This window comes from Dendrobates tinctorius, unplaced genomic scaffold (assembly GCF_039654945.1).
Source record: "Dendrobates tinctorius isolate UK_male_01 unplaced genomic scaffold, ASM3965494v1 ptg000102l, whole genome shotgun sequence".
Classification (NCBI taxonomy): domain Eukaryota; kingdom Metazoa; phylum Chordata; class Amphibia; order Anura; family Dendrobatidae; genus Dendrobates; species Dendrobates tinctorius.
The window spans coordinates 18,490,077-18,516,209 of record NW_027361770.1 but is presented as its reverse complement, the minus strand read 5'-3'; the positions used below and the strand labels follow the sequence as shown (position 1 = coordinate 18,516,209).

Here is a 26,133-nt window from a genome sequence, read left to right as displayed (position 1 = left end):
ACCCGCTTCAGTTTGCCTATAAGGAGAATCGTTCGGCAAACGACACTGTCAATCTGGCACTGAAGTACATTTTGGATCATACAGATGAACTGCACTCATATGTCCGGATTCTTTTCATGGACTTTAGCTCAGCGTTCAATACCTTTGATCCGAATTTACTTCATAAGAAAATGGTAGCTCTTGGAGTCCCTCTTAACTTATGCTTGTGGATTTAAAACTTCCTGACAGCCAGGATACAGAGTGTAAAAGTTGGACCATTCACTTCGGACACCTTGGTCACAAACATCGGGGCACCTCAGGGGTGTGTTTTGTCCCCGTTACTGTTTTCTCTCTATACGAATGATTGCATCTCTTCAGCAGACTCAGTAAAAATCTTGAAATTTGCCGATGATATGACACTGATTGGTCTCATCAGGGGAAATGCTGAAGACTTGTATCGGAGTGAGGTGGAAAGAATATGTGACTGGTGTAAAGCCAATAATCTTGTACTCAACACTAAAAAAACTGCTGAGATGGTTGTGGATTTTAGGAAAGATCAACATGAGATACTTCCAATCTACATCCATGACGAAGTGGTTCTTAGGGTCACAGAGACCAAATTCCTTGGTGTTATCATCTCTCATGATCTTAAATGGGGGAAAAACGTGGATGCTGTTATAAGAAAAGCACAACAGAGGATGTTCTTCCTGCGTCAGCTGAAAAGATATGGTTTGTCTAAGAATCTGCTGATCTTATTCTTTAATGCTGTCATCAGATCTGTGATTTGTTCCTCTCTGATAGTCTGGTATGGGGGAGCCACTGCGCATGACAAACTCCGCTTACAAAGGACTTTCAGAACAGCAGAGAGAATTATAGGTTCCCCCCTGCCTAAAATCCAGGATCTTTATGATAAGAGTATTCGATCCCACGCATTGAAAATTTCATCCGATCCCTCTCACCCGGGACACTCCTCATTCCAACTACTCCCTTCAGGACGTCGCTTCAGAGTCCCCAAATGCAGCACCAACCGCCATATGAACAGCTTCTATCCACTCTCTGTTCAACAATTAAATCGTCATGTGTAGACTATATACTGTATCTGTCTTGTTAGATGTTACTTGTTGTATCTGTTGTTATATATTATGTTGCCTCTTTGCCACAAAGAATTCCTTGTATATATGTAATATGTACTTGGCGATAATAAATTTGATTTGATTTGATTATTGATTCCATGGTGGTGCACATGAGAAGGGGCGACAACAAAATTCAATTATCACTTACAGTAAACAAACTATCAATAACAGACTGGTACAGAGGGGAGAGGACTCTGCCATTGCGGGCTTACATTCTACAGGATTATGGGGAAGGAGACAGTAGGTTGGGGGTTGCAGTAGCTCCGATGATTTTGAGGTGGCCATGTGGTCATTACAGGCTGTAAGCTTTCCTGAAGAGGTGGGTTTTCAGGCTCCGTCTGAAGAATCCAAATGTGTTGATTAACCCGACGTGATGGGGCACAGAATTACAGAGGATGGGGGATATTCGGGAGAAGTCTTGGAGGCGATTGGGTGAGGAGCGAATAAGTGTGGAGGAGAGAAGGAGGTCTTGGGAGGACCGGAGATTACGTGTGGGAAGATATTGGGAGATTAGTTCGGAGATATACGGAGGAGAAAGGTTATGGATGGCTTCGCAGGTCAGTGTTAGGCTACTTTCACATTAGCGTTTTTTAGCGCAGCGCTTCGTGCGCAATAGAAATGCATGGAAAAACGCATCATGCGTTTTGCATGCGTTTGCGTTTTTTAGGCGCATGCATTTTAACTGGTTTCTAGCCATATTAACTCATAAAACGCATGCGTTTTTTAACGCAGGCGTGCGCATGTCCATGCGCACGCCTGCGTTCCCATAGACTGTAATGCATTATTTTGTCGCATTCCGTGTGCAAGCGGTTTTTTTCTTTTACGCCGTTGGACGGACCCAAAAATGCAACAGGTTGCGTCTGGCGCGCCTAGGCGCACACCTTAAAAAATGTATGCGCACGAAAACGCATACGAACGCTTGCAAACGCAAGACCATGTGCCCCCCATGTTAAGCATAGGTGCGCATGACGCATGCGCATGGACGTGCATGATGCGCTGCGCAAAAAAACACTAATGTGAAACCAGCCTTAGCAGTTTAAACTGGATACGCTGGGAAATTGGGAGCCAGTGCAGGGATTTGCACAGAGGGGAAGCAGGAGTGTAGCGAGGAGAGAGAGATAAATTAGTCGGGCAGCAGAGTTGAGGAAGGACTGGAGGGGTGCGAGAGTGTTAGAAGGTAGGCCACAGAGGAGGTTGTTGCAGTAGTCGAGGTGGGAGATGATTATGGCATGCACAAGCATTTTGGTAATGTGAGGGTTGAGGAAAGAACGGATTCTGGAAATATTTTTGAGCTGGAGGCGACAGGAGGTGGCGAGAACTTGGATATGCAGTTTGAAGGACAGGGAAAAGTCCATGGTTACTCCGAGGCAGCGGATTTCAGGGACAGGGGAAAGTGTGATGTCATTTATTGTGATAGATAGATCAGGTAGGGAAGATACGTGAGATGAAGGAAAAATTAGTTCAGATTCGTCCACATTGAGCCACTTTATATCATTAGCAGAATGCATCATGGAGCATGGATCACTAAGATCACACTGGAGGCAGCTTAAAACACAAAACAGACATGAAAGGTTCCCTTTACGGGCGTTCTACACCCCCAGAAATGCATCGGATTTTGCACAGGTCATTGGAAACTTCAGTTTCTACACTGTGTTCCAAATTATGCAAAAAATATTTCCTCATATTTTCTCTAAATTACCTATATGAATTGCAGTCATTGTTATTTTCCAGTCATCTAATATTCTAGTACCGGGTGAGTCATAAAGGACGGATGTATTTGAAGTGGCTATAACTCACCACCAGGTGGAGGTAGAGATGTGCGGGAGGCGGGGTTATGTTTGTGAGGTGAAAGCATTGTTTTTATTTTAGTTTCAGTTTAAGCTATGGTGCCGTGGACGATAGAACATCGCGTTTTTGCGTACGACAGTTTTGTCAAGAATAATGAGTGTATCACAGCCGTTCAGCGTGAGTTTCGGCGTCATTTCAATATTCACAGAAATCAAGCTGTTCCCGCTCGTAACACTATCCTACGTTGGGTTGAAGCACTCCGTACACGAGGTACACTAATGAACAAACGACCACCGGGGGCTCCACGAACGGCACGTACCGCTGCACAGCCCTAAGGTAACGGTGTGGTGCGCTATGGGCAAATATGGCGTGATCGGTCCGTACTTTTTCGAAGGCGATAATGGCAATACTGTTACCGTGAACTCACAACGTTATATCGCCATGATAAATAACTTCTTTGTTCCTGAGTTACGACGGCAACATATCCCCATCTCTAGTGTGTGGTTTCAACAAGATGGGGCAACGGCCCACACAGCCGGAGCAACAATGAACGTTCTTCGCCCTCTCTTCCCTGGTCGCATCATTTCCAGGTTTGGCGATATTAATTGGCCTCCTAGGTCCCCAGACCTGTCCATGTGCGATTATTACTTATGGGGTCACCTCAAATCACGTGTATACAAGCTTAAGCCTCGATCATTACAAGAACTGAAGGAAGCTATTCGAGTGGAAGTTGCCCAAATCGACAGAGTTGTGTTGGAACGTGTTGATGCCAACTTCCAAAAACGCCTTTGGAAATGCATCACTGATAATGGCCACCACATGGCAGATGTTGTTTTCCACACTTGAATTTGTCAAATGCTATTAGTATACGTAACCAAATCTGTGAATACATTTATATTTAATAAATATTTAACGATTTTATGATTAGTTTAAAAACGTCCGTCCTTTATGACTCACCCGGTATAATTGCAATGTTTTTGCACAAACTGCCTATGAAAACAGTATATTTTTAAAAATAAGAAACTCAAAATGCATGTTCCAAATTATTATGCACAGCAGAGTTTTCAACCTTTTTATTTTTATTTTGAACAAAAAAATGGTCAGTTGTGAAATTATAAGCATTATCAGCTTATTACAAAATGAAATCAAACAGTTTTCAAGTCAACACTTTATTCTAGGTGATGTTACATTTGCACATAGGACCCCTTGTTCGAAAGAAGCTTCTGAACTCTCTCGTCCATTGAATTTGTCAGTTTTTGGATGGTTTGTGCTTCAATTGTTTTGCATGTGAACAGAATACCCTCCCAGAGCTGTTGTTTAGATGCGAACTGCCTCCCGCCATCATAGACACTCCTTTTGATGATGCTCCAGAGGTTCTCAATGGGGTTGAGGTCAGGGGAAGATGGTGGCCACACCATAAGTTTGTCCTCTTTTATGCCCATAGCAGCCACAATGCAGATGTGTTATTTGCAGCATGAGATGGTGCATTATCATGCATGAAAATGATCTTGCTGTTGAAAGCACGGTTCTTCCTCTTGAACCATGACAGGAAGTGCTGTTTTAGAAACTCCACAGAGATTATGGAGTTCATCTTTACCCCTTCAGGGATCCTAAAGGGGCCGACAATCTCTCTCCCCATGATTCCAGCCCAAAACATTACTCTACCTCCTCCTTGTTGGCGCCTTAGCCGTGTTTTCATGGGGTGTCCATCAACTAGCCATCCTCCACTCTATCCATCTGGACCATCGAGCGTTGCACGGCACTCATTGGTGAACAAAACAGTTTGGAAGTCAGTCTTCATGTATCATTTGGCCCACTGGAGCCGTTTCTGCTTGTGTGCAGTGGATAGAGGTGGTCGACAGGATGGCTTACGCACAGCTGCAAACCTATGAAGGACCCTGCATCTTGTTGTTCGGGGGACGTTGGAGGCACCAGCAGCTTCAAAAACTTGTCTGCTGCTATGACAAGGCATTTTTGCAGCTGCTGTTTTAACCTGACACAATTGCCTGTTGGAAAGAGTCCTCAATTTTTCCTTATCAGCACGCACACGTGTGTGCTGGGAATCAGCTACATACTTCTTGATTGGGCGATGATCACGATGAAGTGTCTTGGCAATGTTGATTGTAGTCATGCCTTGACCTAAATACTCCACAATTTGTTGCTTCTCAGCAGCCGACACATCTTTTTTTGGACACACCTGCCAAACTAATTTGCACAGATATCTGCAATTGCTTTCAGTGATATAAAGATCCCTGACACACATCACCATCAATGAGTTTAAATGACAAACAAAAAAATTCTAACCTTATCACTCCTAAACTCTTTTTGCATAATAATTTGGAACACAGTTTAGTGGATAACAAAAAGGAATTTAATTATTCTATTTGTCATTAAGCTGAAAATTTCCTCTTTTTTGCCAACAAAAAATAACGGCTCTCAGAGTATGGCAACACAAAAACAAGATTTTTGCTAAATAGTATTTATTGTACAAAAATAAACCTAAATAAAACTATTGAAATTTGCCATCACCATAATCATCACCATCAAACTGATAAAAAGATGCCTTTTCTGACACAAACCTCTCTCGCTGGCGTCGTCCACGAGAACAATCTCCTCAAGAAGGTGTCGTGGTGACCTATTCATAACACTGTGCACAGTTCTCAGTAAGGTCGTCCAGGCTTCATTGTGAAACACTATCACAACACTTGTGGTTGGTAAATTATCCGGATAGACTTTTGTTTTACACCTGGAGAGAAAAACAACATTAATATAATAAATGATTTCATAATCTATTTAAAAAAAAAAAAACATACTGTGAACAACAATTTCCAGGAAGAATCTCCATTGCTCAAGGACCCCGTTAGCTGTGAATCACACACTAGAAGGCCTGAATCAACAGCGCACATGTACATATACTAATTTTCAAGCAAATATTTAAGGACACTCCCATCTATAACTTTTCTTTATTAAAAGTCTGTGTGTGTACCTGTAAGGTAGCGAGAGTGTATACACACACTCACCACTACCTTCTCCAGGATCCAGCGCCGTTCTGCTCCTCTTCTCAGTGACATAACCACAATTAAAATTATCTGGCTCACTATGTGTGGGCCTTGTTCTGACGCTCCATAGACTTAAGCCCCCGTTACACATAGCGAGATCGCTAGCAATATCGCTGTAACGTCACTGGCTTTGTGATGTAGCAGCGATATTGCTAGCGATATCGCTATGTGTGATACTTACCTCCGACCGGCTCCCCTGCTGATTATCGCTGATAGCGTGAGAACGTCCTGGACCATTTCTCATCCGGCGCTTCCTGTGGCGCCAACGAGTGACGCGTGGATGCGGGCGGGAGGACGTCAGGATCGCCTCGTCTGACAGGTAAGTAGCGATCCCCGACCGCTGCTATGTCGCTGGTGAGATTTGCCTGTGTGGCAGCTCACTAGCGACCACTTAGCGATGCACCAGCGATCCATACCGTTGTCGGGATGGCTGGTGCATCGCTTAGTGTAACGGTACCCTTACACTGTAAAAGCCACTTACGGGGGTCATGCAGAGCACAGCATGACCTGGTAGAGACTGCAGAGAGGTGACGTCACTGAAAGGAGGAGCAGAATGGAGCTGGATCCCGGAGAGAGCAGTGGCAGGCAAGTATTTTAAAACACACACACACCACATTACATTACATGAATATATATACAAATATAATAAAATAGATATGCAGATGGGAGCTCTTTTTTTTAAAGAAACCAAAAGTAAATTAAAAGGATTATCTGGCCAATAACTTCTTAAATGTTCTATTAGAATCTCCTGAGCGGAAAAGCAAGGGCTACGTGGTGAATATGGTTTTAAAACACCAAATATCAGACACCGGCTACAAAAAAAATTGAGGTGGTCTGTGACTTGCTGTCACGCTACTATTTTGGAGGGGCAACAACCTGTTAAAGAAAACAAAACCACCAAATACAAGCGATTAAACAGTTGACCAAAAATTCAGAAGGCAAGAGTGTGTGCCAAAACGTAGCCACGTTGACCATCATTAGAGGACAATCAGATCTTCATGTCACGCAGCACAAGTAGCCCTCATCATAGGAAAGTCCTCAAACAGCATGCTCCGTTACTGAAGAGCAACTAGGGGCAGTAGATGAAATTCTATACTAGACTATTCCCATAGCACAGCTTTTACCCTTAGTACTATGAAGAGGGCAAGTAAACGTTGGGGCTCCAGAAGAGAAGACATTTAAAAGAGCAAAATCTACCTCCTGATTGGAAAATCTCCGGTGCATAACTTTATGGCCTTGCCACTATCCATTTTCCGGGTATGTACTCATGAATACTAATGACATTAAATAGGCCATGTACTGTCAAGATGAATGCTCACATCGCTCCTGACACACATCAGATTACATAAGAAACTGCAATAAAAATCCCAAAGTAGTCATTTTTTATTACACTGTAAAGGACATATTAAGCAAGTTATTTCACTACAAGATTTGACAACATCTCTAAGAAGTTTGTATGTTCTCCCCATGTATGCGTGGGTTTCCTCCGGGTTCTCCTGTTTCTTCCCACACTCCAAAGATATATTGATAGGGAACTTAGATTGTGAGCCTCTAAGGGTACGTTCCCACGTTCAGTAAACGCTGCGAGTTGGACGCTACGTACATCCGCTGCGTCCAACCCGCAGCGGCCAGATGTTGCAGCATAGTTGATGGGTTTTAATGAAATCCCATCTCCACTATGCATGCAAGGATGCGTCCGGCATCCCTGCTTAAACAGACATGTCGCGCGTCTTTCCAGACCACAGCATGTCAATTTATCTTGTGGAGACGCTCATTCATTGAACAAAGGTAGAATTAACTGCATTCAAAAGCCGGCAGAACTTTGGAAGGAGCCGACATGTGCTGCGTCCAAAGCGCTGCCAGTTCTTGACCGTGGGAACATACCCTAGGGGACAGTGACGATAATGTCAGAATATGATGGCTACCAGTAAAATCAATAAGAAATTAGTGCATGAGTTTATTTAGCAGATCTTAATCATTGTAGGTTTTACGTCTTTTCCAGAATCTCAGGGTGGATTGTACATTGACTAATAAAGTAAACTGCTGCGTAGAAGGGTAGAGAAAACTCACCGAACAGGATTAATATGGCCCCCAACTATTACTATGTGTACGGCAAAGCATGTTATTCCATATGATAGGTATCGGCTCAGTAACGCATGAAGGCAATAAGACAAAAGTAGCAATCATAAAGCTCTTCATAGCTGCTAAACCCAGTCTCTGATATGGAACTATGCAATCAGAAAACAAGAAATGGTACGATGGGTATTGCATGAGGCCATACACACAGTACATTTCTGCTGCTTAGTTTTGTACATTGCATTTACAAAATTGGCAATCGAGATCTTCTGGAAATGAACAATGCCAAATGTTGGGATATAGCACGAGATTACAATGCGGGACATTTATTTGTCTTGTCAGTGGTGAGGAAGTCTGGAGAAATATCTGCAAACTGGAACACATGCGAATACTTCCTGAGCGCTTCCTGTGAGCTTGTTCCCCTGCTCTGCAATATTTGGCCTTTACTACCCCCAGAGCAGGGCTGTGTACATCTGTGTCACCAATCTGCCGGCCTGTCCCACAATCACATTATTGTAAACCCAAGGGTTCATATGCATACTATGTGCTCAGAGATCATCTTTTTGTTAAATTTAGATAATTCTGCCTGAAGATAAAAAAAGGAACAGTCCTTTAACGCGAACCTGTCATCAGGATATTAAATCACTAATTAAAGGCATATGTTCAAAGCTCTTTAATGCCCTTTCATGACCTATGACGTATATATATGTCATAGGTCATGTCCCTGCACTCAATACAGGTTACGGCACTAAGCGCGCATGCTTTCCAGCTGACATGTGCCCCTAACAGCCGTGAATGGAATCACAATCCACCTGGGGCTGTTAACATAACTGTCGCTGTCAATCTCGGACAGCATCATTTAATATGGCCGCGCCAGAAGCGCGTCACTAATCCCACACATCAGCACCCCGTCGCATGATGTCAGGGAGCTGAAGGCTTGGCATGACAACCCGGGGCCCTCACCCAGCCTCAGATGCCGATAAATGGCGTTTTTTTTCTTCACCACTTTACTAAAAAAAAGAACATATACATGTTTGGTATCTGCAAACTAGTAATGACCTGGAGAATCATAATGGCTAGTCAGTTTTAGCATTTAGTGAACATGGTAAGAAACAAAAACAACTATTTTGGAATTGCATTTTTTTTTTGCAATTTCACTATAGATTTTTTCCCCCCCCCGTTTTCTAGCAAAAAAAAAAACCAAACAAACCCACACACGGCCATATTGACCAAAAAAAAAAAAAAGTTTGGGTCTGGGAAGAAGGGGAGCAAAAATCTGAAATTCCCAAGGTCATGAAGGGGTTAAATCCATACCTTGCTTCTACTAGTCTCTGACAGACAGGTCACTCTTATCTCAGTGACCTACCTCCCCTGTTCAAGATTATGTGCATGTATTGCCTGGGGTGGTCTATGCACAGATCCATAACACAGCTCTTTCAAGGTTATAAGGAGCTTACTGTGCACGTTCCTCTTTGAGGACAACGAAACGACACCTGGCAGTGATGGCACCTGCACAGAATCTCGGGCAGGGGAATCATGTCATAGAAAAATGACCTGTCTGTTTGGTGGCAGGCAAATAGAAAAACAGGCAGTAGAGCAGACCATGATGTGTGCACTCCCTGCACTTTCGATTGACGCTCCAAAGCTGGATTTCTAAACAATTTGCTACTGAAAAATTACAAGCAAGGTATGGATTAAATAAGCATTAAATGGCCTTTGTACATTGGGTGTGACGGACAAGGGACTTCTTGAACGAGAAAGTTAGCACTCACCCTTCTTTGAAGATAATTCAGCCTTTTTTAATTTTCATCTAAAGTTGGACAATTGATAAAGTGTAAAAGTGCTAGCAGCGTGGCATCAGGTGCCGTGATTTCTACAAAAGAGACATGACTGGCAACGAACGTTTTGCGTTTAGTTTGCGCTTCTGCTGGTACATGAACCAGCAGAAGCGCAAAACATTCGTTGCCAGTCATGTCTCTTTTGTAGAAATCACTGCACCTGATGCCACGCTGCTAGCACTTTTTTGTCAATTGTCCAACTTTAGATGAAAATTAGAACGGGTTGCCTTATCTTCAAAGTAGGGCGAGTGATGACTTTTTCACTTTTTACTGCAATTCTCAACAGTCTTTCATCTTTCACCACTCCAAAGTTTGACAATGTGGAGGTTTTCATATCGTTTCAAATAAAAAAAAATTAAAACTTTTTTTTTTACACTGGTGAATAAAGATGTCTATTGGTGCTTCAACACTACTTCACATTATCCTAGATTTACTGAACGGTTTCTTAAGGAACGCTTGGTTTTATTTAAAATTAACTTTTCAGTTAATTCACGATACCCAATGACGAAAAGGAGAAGTCAAGAGGGAGGGTTGGGGTGAAGAGTTCTCATCCAAAGCTTCTTGACTGAGAGGTCAACCAGCAAGAGTCAGGATGGCAGAAGCCTTCAGGATCCACTCCATGGATCCTCGCTGCCTCTCACTCACTGTGGTCTTTCCACCATCTCCCCCTTCACCTCTCCATAGACTTCAACATGTAGCATAAATTTGCCAAGTCATTGAGCTGACAATTTGCCTTTTTTTTTAGATAAAAGATACTTTAAAAGACAATATGACATTTCAAAGATCCATTTGAAAGTAAGCACAGGTACTCCAGGACCTGGGACAGCTGCTCATAGTTGAACAGTGGGGCACCTTAAATAACGCAACTGTGAAAAAGTAGCAGAACTTTGAATTTCATCATGTAAAGCATATTTAGGTACGTTAACATCAGGAACCACAAATCAAGTCTATCTACCTAGCTTGTGCAAGAGTGGCATTCATCATTGTCATTAATGGCTGACACAAATGTCTTAACATTGCGTGACCGGCAAGAGATGAAGCTCCTTGCCGAAGGCTAAACAAAAATGTATATGTCTGTATATGTAAAAATAATACGCAGTAGCCGTCCTGGATTTCCGGGCCATTCATTATAATCATTTATACATCGCACACATGAAACATCTCAAGGGCATCTTATCACAAGTGCTTAAAAATGCAAGCTGCACATATAATAAAAAGAGCTGAGCAAAGGATCTAGCACTTCAAGTGGTTAATACAAGGATAGTATTACAATCCAATCTGTATTGATCTCAAGATCAGACTTCTCATTACCAGAAAACTTGAACACACCATTGTGTATGCACAAGGCAAGATTCAAAGAGTGCAGATTGTTTCACCTTAGCATAATCTTGAAGATAGTGCCATAAATGCGATGGAAATGCAATAACAATGAAGGCCTACAGGACCGACATAGGACAATGCAGAATATATTCCTATAGGTTCAGCAGACAGATGGATGCCAAATATGAAGTCATTACAACTTGAGCATAACGTAAGAACTAGGCGGAATGCACTATTCACAACGCCAAAGTGAAGGAGTCAGATCAGCTGACTCCAGGGACCAGGAGGGGCTTTCTAGCTAGCTCCCGCTTGCACACGTTTGGGGAACTATCGGTAGATTCTTAAGAAATGGAATGTTACGCAGGCACTCAATTTATTCGCACTCAAACCTTGCGGACTGTCCTGTAAGGGGATGTGCACACGCAAGCGTTTTTTTCCCGTTTTTACCAAATAAAACGCTTAAAAGAAGCATCCCATTCATTTTAATGAATTCAGCACTTTGTGTGCAAATTGATGCGTTTTTTTCCGCATCGCGGTAAAAAACGCAGCATGCTCATTAATTTCGCAGAAAATTCCGCATTTCTAGCTATTTTCTATGAGACTGGGGACGAGCGTTTTCTGGGAAGGAGTCTGGTTTTCAGCATACGTGTGCACATAGCCTAATGGTTGTGTCTATATTGTGCTCCATTCCCAAATTACTGCTGGCCCATCCAGAACAGCCCTCTGGAGAAAACACAATGGTAGAAATTTCTTCTACCATTATATCTTAATGTGCCACACTGCAATAGCCGCTCTGCTAGTGACAACCTCTTTAAAATAACGCATTATGGCTTTTGTGTATAATGAAGCTCTGAGGATCGAGAGGGTTCTGTTCCCTGAGGAATCCAAGTCTTATGGTCGGTATTTCCTGCTGCTAGAACTGTGGTGTAGACTGATCTTCTTGCTGCCAAAATATCAGAATACTTGGTGGACATCACAAAGGAAGCCTGCAGGACAAGTCTGAACACAGTCTAAAACTTGATGAATATTCACATTTCCTTATTGTCAGACACAAATATGATTGGAAGTAGTAAGCACAGGCCCCAATAGCAGCAATCCTCAATCAGAGCAGCCGTTGTGTGATTTCCACAGTGCAGACATTATCCTGTCGGCCTGTGCACCAGTAATGAGCCTGTGGTACGACTCTCGCTCAGCTCCACCATGATGTCCTTTGATGAGCCAATAAACTTTACATGGTGAGATGGATTACTTTGAAGGTTTACAATCAAGGCTAATCCCACAAAGACTGGTTTACATTGTCTGACACGCAATAAATGATCCCTTAATGTTGTATCGTTTAAGAAGTCTGCTAAATTTGTGGTTAAGAACATAACTTAGGAAAAAATCACCAAATTCATGTTTTATTGTATATTAAAAGTGCGAATTTCAAGTCATGGAGTTAGGCCAGACATTATTTGGGCTGAATTATTTATTAATCTTTTGGATAAACCCTTAACCTCCTTCAGTATCGACAAGGAAAGCTGCATGTACACTGGTCAACCGTGCAGTTAAATGGCTGCCAATCGTGTACAGGTAAGGCCTCTTTCACACTTCAGTTTTTTGCCATCAGTCACAATCCGCCAAAATTTGAAATTGGCGGATCCGCTTTTTCTTGTTGCGGATCCGCCAATTTCCCCATTGGGATACATTAGTGGCGGATTTTGACGGATGGTCGTCCGTTGCGTCCGATATTCGTCGGATCCGCAAAATTCTTTGCGGATTCTGTCTGAGGGGGACGGAGAATGTAACGTTTTTTTTCGCCGTCAAAATGGCGGATGACGGCGGATCCGCCGTCATCAGCCATGCGGTAGAATGGGGCCCTATGGGCGGCGGATCCGCGATTTTGCGGAATCCGCCGGCAGGATCCGCAAAATCGCACTGCGCATGCCCAGAAAAAAAGATACTTTTCCAGACAGTCCCAAAACTATATAAGATGGGCTAATTGGGCCCAGACATGCAGTAGCAGCCAGACAGCAAGCCAGCCAGACCACCACCAAGCCTGCAAGACAGCCACCAAGCCTGCAAGACAGCCACCAAGCCTGCAAGACAGCCACCAAGCCTGCCAGACCACCCAGCCTGCCAGACACCCACCAAGCCTGCAGCCACAGCTATCAAGAGGCCTGCCAGTACCAGCTTTACCAAGTGTGAGTATACCTATGACATTTCTGTGTATGGCCTGCAAGTGTGTAGCGTGTGTGTGTGTGTGTGTGTGTGTGTGTGTGTGTGTGTGTGTGTGTGTGTGTGTGTGTGTGTGTGGTCTGCGAGTGTTGCATGTCTGTTTTTTTTTTTTTTTATATTTTTTTTTTCTGTTGCTTGTGTACTGCATTTTATTTTCATACAACTGTAATTATATTGTATTTTTTATGCTGTGATTGCTGCGATTGAGTGGTGTATGGTATGTGGTGTAATTGGGCCCAGACAATCCGGCACCAGCAACACTGAATACTCCAAGCAAGATATCCGACTCCAGCCTGCCTGACAGAAGATTCAACTAGAGCTATAAAAGCTGTCTGCCCATCTGCAAGTCTACCACCTGCAAGACCCCTGGAGCGTGTGTGTGTATGTGTGTGGCCTGTGTGTGCATTTTTTTTTTTTTTTTTCTGTTGCATGTGTACTGCTTTTTATTTTCATACAACTGTAATTATATTGTATTTTTTATGCTGTGATTGCTACGATTGAGTGGTGTATTGTATGTGGTGTAATTGGGCCCAGACAATCCGGCACCAGCAACATTGAATACTCCAAGCAAGATATCAGACTCCAGCCTGCCTGACAGAAGATTCAACTAGAGCTATAAAACCTGTCTGCACAGCTGCAAGTCTACCACCTGCAAGACCCCTGGAGCGTGTGTGTGTGTGTGTGTTGCATTTTTTTTTTTCTGTTGCATGTGTACTGCATGTTATTTTCATACAACTTTAATATTGTATTTCTTGCTGTGATTGTGTGGTGTAAAGGCTGGTTTCATATTTGCACTTTATAGCGCAGGGATAACCTGCACACGTCCACCACTAATCCCCGTCCCATCTGGTCATCACCGCCTACTAGCACACATGGACGCTTGCGATCTGCACACCCTATCTTTAGTATGGGGTGCGCAGATTGCAAGCGTTCTTGTGCGCTAGTAGGTGGGGATTAGTGGCGGACGTGTGCAGGAAATAGCTGCGCTATAAAGTGCAAATGTGAAACCGGCCTAAATGGTATTGTATGTGGTGTTATTGGGCCCAGACATCTACATCAAACACCAGCCTGACTGTATCAGTCAGGCTGGTGTTTTAATGTAGATGTCTGTGCCCAATAACACCACATTCAATACCATTTAGGCCGATTTCACATTTGCACTTTATAGCGCAGCGATGGCCTGCACACGTCCGCCACAAATCCCCGCCTACTACCGCACATGAATGCTTGCGATCTGCGCACCCTATCTTTATCATAGGGTGCGTAGATGGTGCGCTGGCAGGATTTTACCATGTGCTGCGCACTTTTGAAGGTGTGCCCTTGCGCGCCAAACGCAGCATGTTGCATTTTGGCGCGCACGGCACACCTTCAAAAGTGCGCAGCACACTGTAAAATCCTGCCAGCGCACCATCTGTGCACCCTATGATAAAGATAGGGTGCGCAGATCGCAAGCATTCATGTGCAGTAGTAGGTGGGGATTTGTGGCGGACGTGTGCAGGCCATCGCTGCGCTATAAAGTGCAAATGTGAAACCGGCCTAAATGGTATTGTATGTGGTTTGTGCCCAGACATCTGGCAACAGCCACACTGAAGAAACCGAACCAGACATCAAACACCAGCCTGACTGATAGAATTTCAAACTCCGCTGCAAATCTTCCACCTGCAAGACACCTGGAGTGTGTAGCCTGGCTGTGTGTTATGCGTGTTTGCGTTTTTTTATTTTTCATGTATTGTGGTATTTAAAATAAAGAGCAGAGTAGCTCCTATTTTTTGGAAAAAAAAAAATAATAAAAAAAAAAATAAATTGTTTTGAAAAAATCTACTTTGTATCATTTTAAAAAAGGTAAAATTAAGTTACCATAAAGGTAATTGAAGTGTTCTGGTATACAAGTGTGGTTAAAAGTGAGATTGCAACATACCATGAAAAAATGGGTATACACAACTGAGTTTCAGGGAATTCAAAACCATGCAAACACAGTGGGTATACACAGAAATTAAACACCTTCAATCACTGGTTACATACTCTGTTGAGAGTTTCAGGGAATGCAAACACTGGTATACACAGCAATTACACACTACACGCCTTCAATCACTGATTACACGGTGAGACCTTTAATCACTGGTTACACTCTCGGTGAGAGTTTCAGGGAATGCAAACTGGTATACACAGCAATTACACACCTTCAATTACTGGTTACACTCAGTTACAAAACACAAAGAAAGTAGGTTTACACAAAATATTAGACACCTTCAATCACTGGTTACACTCTGAGATAAGGGAATGTAGACATGCAAACACTTAAAATTGCGTATAATTAGTTTCAGGGAATTACACATACAAAATGTGGTTTTTTTTTTTTTTTGTTTTTTTTTAAACTTTCATATCATTTTCTTTCAGTTCACACAATGAAGCGCCACCATACCGGCAGACACGGCCAGCCCAACCGTAGCAGAGATTCAGACCGCAGCAGGGATCAACGCAGCAGACATGACCGGTCAGACCGCAGCAGAAACAACCCTGACCGCAGCAGAGAGGAACAGCCACACCGCGGCGTACAGGCAACCATTAGTTTCCCTGTAAGTATAAAGACCTGAAAGCTTATTATGATCCTTTGTATAGTAGCTTAACAAGTCTCTTTATACTTGCAGATCACTTCAAGCACTACCAGCAGGGTAGCAGCAGAGAGAGACAGCCAGGCTGCAGCAGAGAGGCCCAGCCAGACCGCAACAGAGACTGCCAGCCAGGCTGCAGCAGAGAGGCCCAGCCAGACCGCAACAGAGACTGCCAGCCAGGCCGAAGCAGATACTGCCAGCCAAACATTTTCCCTGTAAGTATAAAAGCCTGAAAGCTTATTATGATACTTTGTATAGTAGCTTAACAAGTGTGTTTATACTTGCAGATCAGTTCAGGAAGCAACACAGCTGCCCCAAGCCGTAATGTCTTCTCCTGAAAGCTCCCCCTCACATCATCAGCGAGCTGAGGTAAAAAAAATTTTGTTTATTTTTTATTTAAAATAATTTTTTTGTGGTTAAAAACACTATCCTATTATGTTTTAACAGGAAGCTGATTCAGAGGAGCTTCCAGGAGGAGACGTGCAGGGTGGAGAGACACACGGAGGGGGTGCGCAGATTGTAAGTTTAGCACATACACAGATACATAATGCTACACCCAACACAAACATTCATCACAGTGCACACCATAACTGCATCCATCCAAACATTTTTTTTTTTTTTCCCACAGTCTTCAGAATCCGGTGCCCGCACTAGAGTGACTCCCAGGACATCCCAGGGTCGTCAAGGTGATGCCTCTGGTGGTCGGCAAACGGTAAGTAACCCTATTTTGATAATTGTTTAAATGAACATCATGTGTTTGAATATAATGTAATTTTTTGCTTTTTGTTTTGTTTTTTATCTTCACAGGTTTCACAGCGTGCTCCCCGCAGACATCAGGAGGAGGGTGTCATTATTGATAGTGATGACCTCATCCATGAGGTGGAAATCCGGGAGCCGCTGTGGAACATGGCAAACCGTCTTCATGCCGACCAACCAACCACACGACGGCTCTGGGATGAAGTCTGTTCTTCAGTTATTGACAACTGGGAGGAACTCAATGCGAGGGCCAGGGATTTTGTGCGTAAGTATTACAACTTCAGTAACTTATATTTCCAGCATGTGAAGTGTTGAATACCAAACCTTTTTTTTTTTTTTTTGCTTCACAGGTGACAGGGTTATCACACAGTGGCGGTCGCTCCGGGATCGCTTCAAGAGGGACTACAACAAAGAGATTCAGACCCCGAGTGGATCGTCGGGAGGACGCCGGGGACCCCAGTACAAAAACTACCAAGCCCTGGCGTTCCTGCGATCTACAATGGCGTGCAGAAGGTAAATATTCCCCAAACAATTCCTGTAGTAGAAATGTTTAACCAATTTTTTTTTCAGCAGACTTAAATTAAATATCAATATTTTTAATATACATTTTTTTCTTCTTTTTTTTTTTTTTGCACCATCTGCAGCACTCGGGAGTCTGCATCAGAGTTGCGTCCCTCTGGAGTGATCCCTAGTGAGACCGCCCCCGGTGACCACATCGAGGTATCCGACCCCTCTGTACCTACCCTCTTGTCTGATCCCTCTATCCCCTCCACCAGCACTGGAGCAGCAGGGCAGACTTCATCACATGAAGCTGCTGGTGACGACTTGTTCCCTGTTCCCCACCCCTCAGACACTGCCGCAACATCTCGACCAACTTTTGGTTCTGGCCGGCAGCGTCTGAGGAGTCAGGAAAGGATGACCTTGTCTGACTGTTTGAGTCTAAACTCAACTGTTCAACACGGTTTCCACACTTATGGACAACGGTTATCTTCTGGGTTGACCATGATCAATCAAAGTATCATGGAACTCAGAAGATACATGGAACAGATGAGTTTAGAATCAAACCAGACACCGAGACATACCTTTTTTCAATCTGTTGTCCGGCAAATGGAAGGTTTAAGTACTCACCAGCAGATGCGTGTGATGCAAGCCTGTCAGAATGCTCTAGTGGAAGTGCTTGCTGAAGCATCTCTTCCTCCCCCTGTCTATCCTTCCACAGTCCATCCTCCCCCTGTCTATCCTTCCACAGTCCATCCTCCCCCTGTCTATCCTTCCACAGTCCATCCTCCCCCTGTCTATCCTTCCACAGTCCATCCTCCCCCCGTCCATCCTTCCACCACCATCAATCACACAGCCGTCCCTCCTCCTACCACTCCCTCTCCTTTCTCTAGTTCCCCATTCCATTCTTCCCAGTACCTACCTTCCCCATTGCATTATACCCCAATGCCCTCGCCATACCCACCCCCACATACACCTTCAATGTACCCACAAACCTCGTCTGTCCATCCACTCCCGTCCCAACCACATGTGTTAAACCCCCCTTCCACTTCTGGTCCTCACCAACTCCCTCCCCAGTCCCCTACCCCCCCCCTCGATGTGGTCAACCCTGTTAACCCCCCCTCCAATACTATCTCCACCCAACATTATCATAGTTTGTAATTTTTCTGTTGTAATATACCAAAAAAAAATTAAAAAAGTAATATACCAAAAAAAATTAAAAAAGGTAATATTATACCAAAAAAAAGTTACCAAAAAGGTAATACCAAAAAAAGTTACAAAAAAAGTTAAGAAAAAAAATTAAAAAAAAAAAATACAGTTAATACAAATTGTCAGAAATAAACTTTTTTTTCAAAAAACTTTATTGTGATGTTTATTTTTTGCTTCTTTATTCAAATTACACCAGTGGTGTAAAAGGTAAACACAACACTTGTTAACACAACACACAACCCTGGGTAATATTTCACAGTACACCGGTGGTGTACAAGGTACAAAAAAACACTTGGTAGCACAACATTTGATAACCAACACTTGTGAACATTTCAAAGTGTAAAACGCTTGGTACACAACACTTGGTAACTTTACGCTTGGTACACAACACTTGGATAACTTTACGCTTGGTACCCAACAATTGTTAACACTGCAAAGTGTAAAATTAACCAAATCACATGGTAAAACACAATGCTTGTGCAAAGCAAACACTTGGTAAAATTTCAGATAAAAAAAAAAAAAAAATTACTCACAATTGGTAAGAAGAAAATTATATCATGTGATATTGCCAGTCCACTTGTCCCTCTGGTGTAACAAAATAATCTGCAAAGGTATCCCTAATTCTTGCCACTGAACCAGTACTCCGAAAAGTTTGCTGCTCATAATCCCACAAGGTGGTTTCATACACATTGTCATCGATGGAAACTGGTTCCTTTGAAAGGACAAAATTGTGCAGGATTACACAGGCCTTTACCACCTCATCCACAGTCTCTGTTTTCATTTTCATGGCCGTTAACAGGACTCTCCATTTTGCAGTTAAAATTCCAAACGCGCACTCCACCACTCTGCGCGCTCTGGTTAACCGATAGTTATAGATTCTTTTCTGGTGTGTTAATCCACGACTACCATATGGCTTCAGTAGGTGTTTTGAAAGTTGAAAAGCATCGTCGCCAACGCACACAAAAGGCATTGGTGGGCCTGTTGTTCCAGGGAGTGGTCTTGGAGGTGGGAAGTTAAAATTGTCTCCATACAAGCGACGGCCCATGGTGGAACTCTTGAATACCTGTGAGTCGTTAGAACGACCGTATGCACCAATGTCCACGGCAATGAATTTGCAGTTTGCATCCGAAATGGCCATTAGCACAATGGAAAAGTATTTTTTATAGTTGTAAAACTGTGAACCAGATCCCATGGGTTTCACAATCCTGATATGCTTGCCATCCACGGCACCGATGCAGTTTGGAAACTGGCAGATATCTTGAAACTTCTCTGCAATCTCCAGCCACCTCTCCTGGGTTGGCTCTGGGATGTATTCCTCCTGTAGAGAATCCCATAATGCCCGGCAGGTCTGTTGTACAATTCCAGCAATAGTGGAAATCCCAATCCGGAACTGGAAATGGAGGGAGGTGAAGGATTCTCCAGTTGCCAGGAATCTTAAAAAAAGGGAAAAAAAGTAAAATTAATACAAACTACAAGCCATAACATAACAATAAAAGCCTGCAGAATCTGAAACATTTTAAAAGGTAGATAACTTACCGAAGGGTCACCATCAAACGCTCCGCCGGTGATATAGAAAACCGCATGTAGGTGTCCCTTCTCCGGATTTGTTCTCCAACACGATCCACCAATATCTCAAAGAATTCCATCCGCATGCGCACGTAGTTGAAGAACTTGTCCGGATTCTCCCTCAATTCCAGGTACAGTGTGGAAAAAACGCCACGGGTGAACCTCTGCGCATTAATGGGATGAATCCACTGGCGCCGTCTCCTCATACGCAGGATTCGCAGTCTTCTTTTCTCCCTCTCGATAGCAATAATTGCCAACCGATTCAAGTGAAGATCCAATTCCACACAGAAGCTGTCAATACTCGCAATAACTCCTTCCAGACTCGCACTAACTCCTTCCATCGCTGCCACTAGCTCTAAAACCTTTCAAAGAAATTGTATCACAACACCCTAGATATATTTCTCCCTAGTTTCCAGCATCCAATCACATTTGAGAGCATTTTCCAAGAGCGAATCATATTTGGGAGCATCCCATTTTGGAGGTGTGGAAAAACGGATCCGCAAAAAACGGATCCAACGGATGACAAAAACGGATGCAAACTGATGGAACGGATCAGTTTTGTTGAGGATCCGCAGTAAAATCGGTATGGCGGATCCTCAACAAAACGGATCCGTTCCATCAGTTTGCATCCGTTTTGTTTCCATTTTTGCGGATCCGCCATTTTCAAATTTTTGGCGGATTTTGACTGATGGCAAAAAACTGAAGTGTGAAAGAGGCCTAAGCCGATCAGTGGTATTGCTCTGTCTACATAGAATAACACTGATCAGCAGCTCATGTCCTGTTTACACAGGACAGCGTGCTGCCGAGACTAATAGCGAGATCATTAGTGAGATCGCTGAAACGTCACAGGTTGTGACTTAACAGGGACTTCGCCAGCGATCTCGCTACGTGTGACACATAGCTGCGACCAGCCCCCCCGCTGGATATCGCTGATCGTGCTTGAATGTCCTGGGCCATTTTTTGATCGTTGGCGTCCCGCTGGCCAGCATGCATCGCTATGTTTGACGCCATAACAACGACGAGCAACCTCGTTGAAGCACGCCTGAGTCGTCAGAATAGCTGCTGTGTGACAAGGTCCCAACAACCGCCGAGGTCGTTATACGGATCGCTGTATCGTTGCTGTGTCGTTAAGTAGATCTGCCTGTTTGACAGCTTACTAGTGACCATGTAGTGATGTACCAGCGATCCTTACCAGGCCGTATTGTTGTCGGGATCGCTGAAGCGTCGTTATGTGTAATGGTACCCTAAAATTTAGCACAGTGGATATCATTGCGAGGAAACCGCACATTTCACTTTTCAAATTGCAAAGGGTGAAACTCGCACCTACATCCGCACCATAAAGTGACCTCCGGATCTCAATGCTGCAACTCCTGCCATCTTACGCTGTGGAGATTTTTCACAGCATGTGCATGAGATTTCTTCAAAATGTCACATACCTTGCGGGCACAAAAACATGTAGGAGATTTAAGCAGACAATCTACAGTGTTTTCACACCATGGAGACTTGGCCTAAGGCTTGCTTTACATGAGCATATTGGTAGATGGCTGTAATATAATATGGATCCACAATATGTAAGCATTACAGATGAAGTAGTCTAAGCATGTACTCCGTATGGCAGATCAGTACTATTAGGTGTCTTCTAGGCAGGAAATGAGGGGACAAGAAGCACTTTTAAATACAAATTAATGACATTGATGCAATACAGATCAAATGCACATTATAAGGACACATGCCGATTTGATCCTGTGCTGTAATGTCTGTATACTCTCTTTTCCTCCCAGGAGATGTGGTACATACAAGACCATGTTCCTGCACGGTCAGACACGGCCATTACACAGCAGAGGCACATTTAGAAGACTATCTCAGCACAGGAATATTTTTTTAATACACTTCCAATAGTGGAGCTTACTTTTATTCAAAGATCTATTGATAAAAATGTACTTTGCTCGTAAGTCAATGAGCTAAGCTTTCAACTGCATCTCTACCTGGATGCAGCAGGAAAATGAAGCTGCCAACAGATTTGTGAGGGAGAATCTGGTCAAAAACCTTTAAATGACAGTAAAAAACTTCAGCAATATTTCATGGAAGCTGGCACTGAGGATTCAGTTTGCATAGTAAGGCACATACTAATTTTAGGTAGTAAGGTGGCTCAGTGGTTAGCACTGCAGTCTTGCAGCGCTGTGGTCTTGTTTCAAATTTGGACTGATCGGAAATTTAGATTGTGAGCCCTAATGCGGACAGTGATGATGATTTCTGTAATGGCACTGTAAAACAAAATAAAAATAAATCTTGTTCTGGAGATCGCTGGTACAAAACTAGAACTTTTTGGACTTCTAGAGAGGAGGAAGTGTGGAGTGAGTGAAGTGATGGCCATGGCTCAATGATACTCTGGACTGCTTCTCTTCCTCCATCACTGGAAAAGTGCAGCCTTTTTAATTGTAAGATGATTTCAATGAAGTATCAGGAAATCCTAGAAGGAAAAGTCATGTCTCTTCTGAGGAATCTGAAGCTTGGGCGTCAACGCAACTTTTAGGCTAGTTTCACACTAGCGTTTATTCGACGAAGCGCACGGCGCCGCTAAGCCCCGCCCCCTGCCCGCCCCATCCGGTCATCGCCGCCTACTATCGCACATGGACGCTTGCAATCTGCGCACCCTATCTTTAGCATAGGGTGCGCAGATCGTGCGCTGGCTGTGCGCTAGTAGGATTTTGGCGTGCGCTGCGCACTTTTGAAGGCGCGCCAAACGCAGCATGTTGCATTTCGGCGCGCACGGCGCACCTTCAAAAGTGCGCAGCGCATGCCAAATTCCTACTAGCGCACGGCCAGCGCACCCTATGCAAAAGATAGGGTGCGCAGATTGCAAGCGTCCATGTGCGATAGTAGGCGGCGATGACCGGAAGGGGCGGGCAGGGACCCAGCAGGGGGCGGGGCTTAGCGGCGCCGTGCGCTGCGTTGAATAAACGCTAAGATACCAAGAATACCCAAACCTACCACAGCTTGGTTTCAGAAGTCTGCAAAGATTATGGAGTCACCAATTTTGTGTGAATATTGTTATAAAGGTTCTCTATTTAGCTTTTATTTAAAGGTGCTATGATGTATACAGTACATATGTGGAGAGGGAACTAAAGCAATCTACAAGCCGTATTGTATGTCTAATGAGCATTTGGCAGACCATCTTCTGAATGTCATTTTTTTTTTTTTTTAAACTTCACAGTTTTTACACCTATTAAATATTGCATCTCACTTACCCTTCCAGCCGGACATCTGGTAAAGATCTGTTGAGCGCAATCATCTCACTAGCCATTAAATTGAACTGATTAATTTTAAACATTTCCTTCATCTTCTCTTGATCTTCTTTAGGCAGGACAACAGGTTTCCCCATTTCTCCAGGACCCTCATGTAGCTTCTGAATGACACCAGGACCTAACATAAAAAAGGTAACTGGATTAAGTACAACACACCAAAATGTCATGGTTTCCAATTAGTTCTATGTAAATCACGGCACAGATGCAACTAGAAGGCATGTAGGACTTTCAAGACATTGATGTTACACGATCAAAGTCATGTACCTGTTAATGAAAAGGAGAAAAAATGGGTTTGAGATCTGAAATATCTGAAGACTGAATTTAGTGCCAGGGGTACATATCAATCTGAATTTTGGGGTCTGATTTAGCAGAGAGGTGGCGGGGTGGAATTTTTTAGAGGAGCTGTTGGGGTCCACATTAGGACTGGACTAACAATTGGGGTTTAACTTTGAGCATTAATTTATATACAGATTTTGCATTAATGTTAGCATCTGGTATCCTAATTTACTTCAAAAAATGTAGGGGTTTATTATTTTAAAGACGAGTATGGTGTACAGTTTTATTGTGGGATCTACTTTGGATCTGATGTTTTGAAACCCGAATTAATTGGGGGGGATCTGAACTCTTTCTTGGGACTTGTCAACTCTACACTGAATTGCTTTTGTAGTATGGTCTGGGATTTGAATTTTGGGATGGTATATACACTTAAGGGACTGTCATACTAAGCGATATTGCTAGCGATATCACTATGTCTGATACTTACCTCCGACCGCTTCCCCCGCTGGTTATCGCTGATCGCACGAGAACGTCCAGGACCGTTTATCGTCGTCAGCTTCCTGCTGTGACGACGAGCGACGCGGGCGGGAGGACGTCAGGATCGCCTCGTCTGACAGGTAAGTAGCGACCCCCGACCCCTGCGATGTCGCTGGGGAGATCTGCCTGTGTGGCAGCTCACTAGCGACTACTTAGCGATGTACCAGCGATCCTGACCGCGTCATATCGCTGGTCGGGATCGCTGGTACATAGCTAAGTGTGACAGTACCTTTAAGGGGGTTTTACACATAGCGATATCGCTATAACGTCACCGATTTTGTGACGTTATAGCGATATCGCTATGTGTGATACTTACCTCCGACCGGCTCCCCCGCTCGTTATCGCTGATCGCGCGAGAATGTCCGGCTCCATTTCTCGTTGTCAGCTTCCTGCTGGGCTTCCTGCTGGCGCCGACGAGCGACGCATGGAGGCGGGCGGGAGGACGTCAGGATCGCTGTGTGTGAAAGGTGAGTATCGTGCGCTGCATCGCTGCTGCATCGCTGTGAGGTCTGCCTGTGTGGCAGCTCACTAGCGATCATTTAGCGATGCACCAGCGATCCTGACCGGGTTTTGTTTTGAAACCTCCACGCCCCAAGCGCGCATTATCCACTTACGTAGTATGTTACCACAACATCTGACATTTTTGTCGTAGTGCTACCGGAGGTTTTACAGCATTAGTAAATGGGGTCATACTGGTGGTTGAATTCACTGCAATATAGCAAAAAGGCAGTGCGATCTTCAGCTAAAGTTGCTGACTAACGCCAGCCTTCCAATATCTGCCAGAATTTGTTGTGTGTGCGCTCTTAGAAAAATGCAAAGTGAGAAGCCAAAAGATTGCTAGGCAGTCTGATCAGAGGCGGTCACATGGAGAATAGAAAAATACACAACTACCAGAGAAGATTACTGACTGTAAAGGTTTTTTTCTATCACTGACCTAGTCTGATCAGCACGGAATTAACTAATAAAGTAATATTTAGGAAATGACTCCTCCCAGCATGCCCTAAAAAGAATTGGCAGTAGGATCAAGCCACCTAAGCAGTCTATATGGGCATGTAGGTCACAGGAGGCTGAATAAGATACCTTCATATTTGCAATCCGATGTCTAATTCCAGAAAAAGCCATGTTTTTCTTACACATAAATGAGCGGTTAAGATCTATGGGCCGGACACTGATCACCCAGAGAATATTCTTCTAAATATTATAAATTAATGGGGGGAGTAGGAGTGGAGTTGCCAGTATGAGACATGTAGATCAGGAGAGCGGACTGTCAGTCATTACATGTCTCACACTGGTAATGCCTTTTTTCAGGTGAAGTAAGCTCCTTGGACATTAATAATGTCATTGATAGTATGCTGAGGTCTGTAAGTGCAAGCAGTTCTGTGCAGGGAACTCATGCACAATGCTGAATAAATTGAGATGTTTTGATATTGGTCTATTTTTTCATTATTTGCATATCATTAGCATGTGTATTGATCCTGTGATTGACATAATTCCACGACTTTTCCTTCTTTGTGCTGCAATTTCAATGTTGAGGAGTGAATTTATTGTGCAAATTCCAACACCACATTTCTTGTTGAGGTGTGCGTTTTAAAAGGATTGTCCAGGCTAAGAAAAAGTCTGCAGTCAGTATGTGATTTGCATATGCGCATGAGTGTTATACATGGCTTTTCAGGGCAAATGGAGTACCTGTGAATAGCCACAAAACATTTTTTGAAATTAAAATTTGCATTGGCTAATTTCTCCTAAAAAAGCAATCATCCTTATTATAAACACATCCCTTTCTTAGCCAGTCACACAACTGATCCTTTTGCATATAATTATTCAAATTATATCTTCCCTGAATTACAACCAGCAACAAATTTCAGTATTTGCATAGAATTTTTATATTTATTTTTTGAAGAAAACCTCCTGCTTTCTTTCCATAAAGGAAAATATATACTGTAATTGCATGCCTGCTTCACCAC

At 43.5% G+C, this 26,133-nt stretch overlaps 1 protein-coding gene across 2 annotated transcripts in view; it reads right to left on the bottom strand.

Annotated features, from left to right (window-relative positions):
- Window positions 1–26,133, bottom strand: part of GALNT1 (polypeptide N-acetylgalactosaminyltransferase 1) — a 219,818-nt gene that overhangs the window by 95,748 nt on the left and 97,937 nt on the right. For both annotated transcript variants that reach the window (XM_073587767.1, XM_073587766.1), the window contains exons 3-4: window positions 23,300–23,474; window positions 5,480–5,646 (exon numbers count right to left, since the gene is read on the bottom strand). In XM_073587767.1, coding sequence (XP_073443868.1) covers window positions 5,480–5,646; window positions 23,300–23,474 — 342 coding nt within the window. The remainder of the gene's footprint in view (window positions 1–5,479; window positions 5,647–23,299; window positions 23,475–26,133) is intronic.